Source organism: Orycteropus afer, unplaced genomic scaffold (genome assembly GCF_000298275.1).
Source record: "Orycteropus afer afer isolate SDZICR_OR568_19922 unplaced genomic scaffold, OryAfe1.0 scaffold00072, whole genome shotgun sequence".
In the NCBI taxonomy this organism is placed as follows: domain Eukaryota; kingdom Metazoa; phylum Chordata; class Mammalia; order Tubulidentata; family Orycteropodidae; genus Orycteropus; species Orycteropus afer.
In genome coordinates, this window is record NW_006921659.1 from 9,352,288 (window position 1) to 9,359,729 (window position 7,442).

Genomic DNA, 7,442 nt, shown 5'->3' on the forward strand with positions numbered 1-7,442 from the left:
GGTCACTGACCTAATAACTGTCCAAGTCAGGAATTCTGACGCCCAAATCCTGTGTCACTCACTGTACTCCAAACAGCAGTGACTCTAGCCTGAGCCACATGTTTCAAATGGCCCATGTGTAGTCTTTACTCTGGGTTTTTTTTTTTTTTTTTTTTTATTAATGGGTGGGAGGTATACTGATCAAAAGCTCTTCATAAATTAAAATATATCTGATGATAGCCTTTGCCCTCAATACTGTATTCATATAGGAAAGTACAGTATTTTAGTGTACCTGATAAAATTAGAATGCATATTCACAGAGTGTATTTTGCAAGTACTTTTATGAAGCTATATTCTAGCAAATATCCAAGTATAACTTAAACTAAGAAAATCAATACTTAAGTCACATTACATCTCCCCACTTCCAGTGTTAATTGTATGCCCTGTTGTTCCCATGGAATCGTTCCTGACTCAGAGTAACTCTATATGACAGAGAAGTGTCCCATAGGGTTTCCTGGGCTGTAATCTTTATGGGAGTGAATCATGAGATCTTTTCTCCTGTGGAGCATATGGCGAGTTTGAACTGCCAACCTTGAGGTTAGCAGTCATGTGCTTTACCATTGCATCACCTGTTGTTAGATGTCGTCAAGTCAGCTCTGACTCATAGTGACCCTACTTACAACACAATGAAACAATCCTTGTAGTAACCTTAAAATAATTTGTCTATGCATGAGAACAGAAATAGCACTCAGAGCCACACTTCTAAGGAATCTAAGTGTATCACTGTTTGCCAGTAGAGGGTAGAGTATTGTTTCTCAACTCTTAGTATAGTATACACGCAGAAGAATTGAGATGAAAGAGCTGCCATTTTAACATGATCAGTCAAGGTAAATGTGTTCTGTGGGAGTATGTCTGATTTCTGGTTTTCTAGCAAGTATTGGGATTTCTGAATTGACTTTTCATATACTTGGCAGCATATGTTTAATATGTTATGGGGGAATATTGTTGCTGTACTAGCCACTCTGTGAATGACTAATACTTTTTCATAAACCACAGAAGTGTCATTGTATGCAAACATGAATTATTTATCTTACTTAATGTTTCTTTCACTTAATTCATAAATGTTAGAGGGTAGTAGCATGAAATTCAGAAAATGGAATTTTAATTAGTGGTTAAATACTCTGGAATTCTTGGTGCATACTAATCATTCCATTACGTACAATTACTGAGATAATCAGAATTTAAAAGGCAGTTCTGAATTGAGTGTCTGGTCACCTTTAGTCCCTGATTACTCTCCACATATATGTGGCAGATGGATAGGAGTGATGGAGCAGGAGCCCAAGCATAGCTGTCAAGTGACGCCCAAGGTTTTGACCTTGTGAAAGTCACTGAATTTTCTGTCTTAATCACCTCTTAGGTAAAATGACCCTAGATGCAGATCACCATTTCCTTCAACCTGCTCTTCCAAGCAACCTAGCTCAGAGAAGATCTGTTAAGTTCTGCAACTTGATTTTCTACCCATTCTCATATTCATAGAAAGCACAGAATCTTCAAAATTTATACGCAGATTATGATTGTAAAAAAACAGTGATGCTGATGCTGGTGAACGCTTACATAGCACTCCACATGCCAGACTGTTCTGAGACTCTTCGTCCATCGACCTTCCACAGCTGTGGTAATTCTCTGGGTTCCTGACTAATGCTCCTCTGTTGCCATTCATGGCATCTGACTATGCTTTGTGATTCTTGCACCCTTTTATGTCTAGTGAGCTTTCCAGACGAAACTGGTAATTCCATTCTTTTGTAGGTATTATTTATCACTGTGATCTCACCAAAGAGGAACTGGAGCCAAGAGTCTTCCGAGAGGTTACTGTGAAGGGAATTGATGCGTCTGACTACCAGACAATCCAGGTATTTGATCTCTTTAATCTGAGAGTTAGCATAAGGTTAAGAAATCTGACTTCCAGGCTAGAACTTTCAAACTAACTTGTCAGAAGTTGCAGAAGTAATCCACAATCAAGCAGACAACAGATACTGTTGGAGCCCTTGCTGTGTTCTGGGCATAGTGCCAGCACTCCAGATGAAGCAGAGAGCCAGGACAGTCCTTGCCCTCCCAGAGCTTGCAGGTTCTGCTCCCGTGGCTGCTACTGTTGACATGATGTGACAGTTCTTTGTTTTGGGGCTCTTACTGAAGTAGCTAACAAAGCAACACAGTTATCTGTATCAGTCTGCCTGCTTGAAAGTAGGTTGTGTTGTAGCTCAAGTCTTTTGGTGTCATAAATAATAGCATAGATTTTCTCCTATAAAATATTTACTGACATGCTATGAGGTCTTTTCAGTCTGAAGTTCATATGTTTTTCTGTCTGGCACAATGTAGACAGCTATCTTAGGCTGGGTTCTCTAGAGAAACAAAACCAATGAAGCTTACAGAAAGAGAGAAATTTATCTCAAGGAAATGGCTCACTCAATTGGGAGGCTGGCAGTTCTCAAGTTTGTGCTTCAGACGTCAAGCAAGAGGCTTCTTCTGACTTATGTAGCTGCAGGGTTAACAAACCCAAGATTGACAGGTGAGATGGCAGGATGTTAGCTTACAGGCTGCAAAGGTCAGCAGGTAATAGAGCAGGTCACTGGTTCAAATCCAGATGTTGATGAGCTAGATGCAGGATCTAGCATAAAGCTAGAGATATTTGCCAGGACATCCATGTATATTGGAAGCAGACACACCCCTGAGGAAACTCCCTTTTAACTGATTGGCTACTCATAGGGGATCTCATCATGGAGGTGATTACATTTTATCAGATATCATCATGAGGATTGACTACATCGTAACTGTTAAACCACTGAGAATTGTCAACCAAGCTGACACACAATGTATCACGATCCACCTCTTGTCAACTTGGCACTTTGCATATCTCCTTAAACCATACATAATCTGTAAATAAAGACAATTATAAAGTCATACGTGTACCTAACATGATAGTTAATACATACATGTACAACCAAAGACACATTAGCCCTGTTTACATCTTATATTTTATAACTGAAAACCAAAAAAGCCAAACCCACTGCCATCGAGTTGATTCCAACTCATGTTGACCCCCATTGGGTTTCCAAGGCTGTAAATCTTAACAGAAGTAGATGCCTCATCTTCCTCCTGTGGAGCAGCCTGTGCGTTTGAACCACCAACCTTCTGGTCAGCAGCCAAATGCCTTACCCACTGTGGCACCAGAGCTGCTTTTAATAACTGAAGAAAACAAAAATATTTGGTGCACACATACAAGGAAGAAATACTCATAATGATAACAGTTCTTGTTTCTGTAACTGATCACTTAGTTGTAGCTAGTTATTTGCAACTACCTTCTTCCACCACCCATTCTGTATTCCCTTTGTCCTCAGCAAGCACTTTGCCTGGTGGGATGACCCAGACCTTCATTCCTGAAGGATCTGGGCCATTAGTAGTCATATCACAATTGAGTTGCTGTAGTTTTCTATTGACTTTAATCACAGGGTATGGTAGTACTAACAGAAGTCTTAAGGAATCTCCTCTCTTCCAGGCACACTCTTCTTTAGCTCCATTATGTATTGTCAATCCCATCTCCCCTTGATAATCAGGATCAGTCACACCTGACAATATGGTAACTCCTTTCTTTGCTTGTTGATCCAGAAGCCTGAGGAGCCCAAATTAGCTGGGTGGCATTCTTAACTTCCAATTCAGTGGAATCCGTATTGCGTCTCTAAGTGGAAGTATTCTTCCCTTTGGGACTCAGACCTTCAGACCCTCAGAGCATAGGCTTGCAGAGACAGGAATCAAAAATTTTGTAAGTGGGTCACTAGGGTTGATAGTTTGTGGTGCCATTTCCATTCCCACCCATTAGTTCCTGGACCCGTGAATCCTAGCTATTAGGAAAACAGAACCATATATTACATGCTAGTTTAGAGCATATATAGCCTTCTGGAGAACACTGCCCCAATCTGCAAGGTATTGCCACTAAGCTGATGCCATAATTGCATCTTTAGATGGCCATTCCATCATTCCATCAAGCCAGCTGCTTCAGGGTGATGGGGAACATAGTAAGACCAGTGGATTCTATGAGCATGGACCCATTGCTACACTTCATTTACTATGAAGTGAATCCCGTGATCTGAGGCAGTGTTGTGTGTGATACCATGATGGTGGGTAAGGCATTGTATAAATACACAGATGGTAGTTTTGGCAGAAGCATTGTGTGCAGGGAAGGCAAATCCATGTCCAGAGTAAGAACAAAATCTGCCCTTTCCATGATGGAAATGGTCCAATGTAATCAGTCTGCCACAAGGTTGATGGCTGATCTCTTCAAGGAATGGTTCCATATTGCAAATTCATTGTTGGCCTCTGCTGCAGGTAGATTGAACAATCAGCAGTGGCTTTGGCCAAGCCAGCTTTGGTAAGTGGAAGTCCATGTTGCTGAGCCCATGCATACCCTCCATCCCTACCATCATGGCCACTTTGTTCATAGCCCATTGGGCAGACAGGAGTGTCTGGGTGAAGAGGATGACTGGTTTCCATAGCATATGTCGTTTTATCCACTGATTGTTAAACTTCTCCTCTGCCAAGGTCACCATTTGTTGAGCATTCACATTAGACAAAATACCTTCACTTCTTTGGCCATTCAGAGATGTCTGTACATAGACCTCTTGCCCATACCTATTTGTCACCAGTTTTCTAGTCATGTTCCTTCCAAGTTCCTGACCATCCAGCCAAACCGTTGGCCACAACTATGAATCAGTATACCATTGCACATCTGGCCATTTCTTCTTTCAAGCAAAATGAATAGCCAGATGCAGTGCTCAAAGTTCTGCTCAATGGGAGGATTTCCTTTACCACTGTCCTTCAGGGAAGTCCCAGAAGGGGACTGCAGTGCTGCTGCCATCCACTTTCAAGTGGTGCCTGCATATTGCACAGAACCATCTGTAAACCAGGCATGAGTTTTTTCTTCCTCAGTCAACTGATCATAAGGAACTCCTCATGAGGCCATAGGTGCAGACTAGGAGAGGAAAGGTAATGTGACTAGATTGGAGACCATAGGTATTTGGGCCATTTCCTCGTGCAACTTACTTGTGTCTTCAAGTCCTACTCCAGCCCAATCTCTTATATGTCAGTTCTGTTCAGTGATGTAATGCTGCTGTGTGTGTCCAACTTTATGACTCTGTGCATCGGACAATACCCATTTCATGATGGGCAGCTCAGGCCACATGGTGACTTGGTGGCCCATGCCAAGGCATTCAGTCTCCACTAAGGCATAGTAATAGGCCAAAAGCTGTTTCTCAAACGGAGAGTAGTTATCTGCAGGGGATGGCAGGACTTTGCTCCAATATCCTAATGGTCTGCACTGTGATTCACCAATAGGAACCTGCCAAAGACTCCAAACAGCACTCTGTCTGCCACTGACACTTCACGCACCATTGGATCAGCTGATCATATGGCCCAAGTAGCAGAATGGCTTACATGGCAGCCTGAACCTGTTGCAGAGCCTTTTCTTATTCTGCACTCCACTCAAAACTTGCAACTTTTCAAGTCACTTGATAAATAGGCTGGTGTAGCACACCCAAATGAGGAAAATGTTATCTCCAAAATCCAAAGGCCTGCTAGGCATTGCTTCTCCTTTGTAGGTGGCAGGGGCCAGATGCAGTAACTTATCCCTTCACCTAACTTTAGTATGAATATCTTGACATAGCCCACACCCCTGAACCCCCTAGAAATTTCACTGAGGTGGCAGGCACTTGAATTTTTGTCAGGTTAATTTCTTGCCCTATAGCCCACAAATGTCTAACCAATAAATCTAGAGCCATTGATACTTATTTACTAGGTCAAGTCACCATAATGTCATCAATGTAATAGACCAGTGTGACATCTTATTGAAGGGAAAGGTCATCAAGGTCCCTGCAGAGAGAATTATGACATAGTGCTAGAGAGTTAATACATTCCTGAAGTAAGACCATGAAGGTATATTGCTGGCCTTGTCAGCTGAAGACAAACTGCTTCTGGTGGTGATCCTTCAAAATTGGAATTGAGAAAAAAGGCATTGGCCAGATCAATAGCTGCCTACCATTTACCAGGAGATAATACAGTCATTGCCCAAGCAATTAAACCACATCTGGAATAGCAGCTGCAGTTGGAGTCATCACCTGGTTAAGTTTACAGTAATCCACTGTCATTCTCCAAGAACCATCCATTTTTTGCATTGCCCAAATAAGTCAAATGGGGATGTAGTGGGAGTCACCACTCCTGCATTCTTCAGATCCTTGATGGTGGCACTAATTTCTGCAATTCCTTCAGGCATGTTATGATTGCTTTTGGTATACTGTTTTCCTAGATAAGAGCAGTTCTAATGGCTTCCATTTGGCTTTTCCTACCATGATAGTCTTTACTCCACATGTACAGGAGCCAGTATGGGGGTTATACCAGTTGCTGAGTATGTCGACTGCAAGTATGCATTCTGGAACTGGGTAAATCACTACAGGATGGTTTCAGGGACCCACTGGACCTACTGTGAGATGGACCTGAGCTGAGACTTCATCAATAACTTGACCTCCATACACCTCCACTCTGACCAATGGGTCACAGTGACAATTTTGGGTCTCCTGGGATTAGTGTCAATTCAGAGCTAGAGTCTAGTAATCCCTGAAAATTCTGATTATCTCCTTTTCCCCCATGAACAGTCACTCTCATAAAAGACCATAGATCCCTTTGGGGAAGGCCAGGAGAAAGATTTAACAGTATAAATTTTTGGCTATGTAATGGGGTCCGTCCTCAAGGGAACCCAACATTCCCTTCATTCAGGGGTTGTGGGTCAATAAAGTGGCTCAAGTCTGGGAATTTATTGAGGGGCCTTGACTCTGTATTCTGATGATTCAAGTTAGACTGCTATTCACATGACCTAGAATTATTCTGCTGGTACAGAGCAAGTAAATATTTAGTAGATTTCCCATCCATTTCACTCCTAGGGACACCATGCCTAAGTAGCCAACACCAGAAGTCCATACCAGTCAGACTATTCTGATTACTGTTTTGACTCTGATGTCCATTACAGTAACAACACCCACCTTATCTTTGTCAATTAAGTGCTGCCAGTTGGCCTCTACCACCATGGGGTCCAGTCAGCCCCATTGTAGTTAGACATCTTAATTAATTTAGGGCAGTTCCCACTGTCAAATCTGGCTCACATAAAATAGCAATCACAGCAGTTTTCAAGGATGCTGGGCCTCCCTTCACAAATTTGCTTCTCATTGTTATGGTACAAGGTATGTCTTCTGGGCACTCCATGTGTGGGTCTGTGGGTCTAATCGGATAAATCCACTCTTAACATGCCATTTTCCCTAAGCCTTTGCATACCTTTTTTTTTTCTTTTATTAGGATTTGGGTGAAGATTTACAGAGTAAATTCACTTTTCATACAGCAGTTCACATATACTTTGTCTCATGTCA

At 42.0% G+C, this 7,442-nt stretch overlaps 1 protein-coding gene across 1 annotated transcript in view; it reads left to right on the top strand.

The window, feature by feature from the left end:
* LOC103196991 (prolyl endopeptidase) overlaps positions 1–7,442 on the top strand; it is a 193,429-nt gene that overhangs the window by 116,062 nt on the left and 69,925 nt on the right. The window contains exon 10 of the mRNA XM_042780943.1: positions 1,786–1,889. Within this exon, the coding sequence (XP_042636877.1) occupies positions 1,786–1,889 (104 nt within the window). The remainder of the gene's footprint in view (positions 1–1,785; positions 1,890–7,442) is intronic.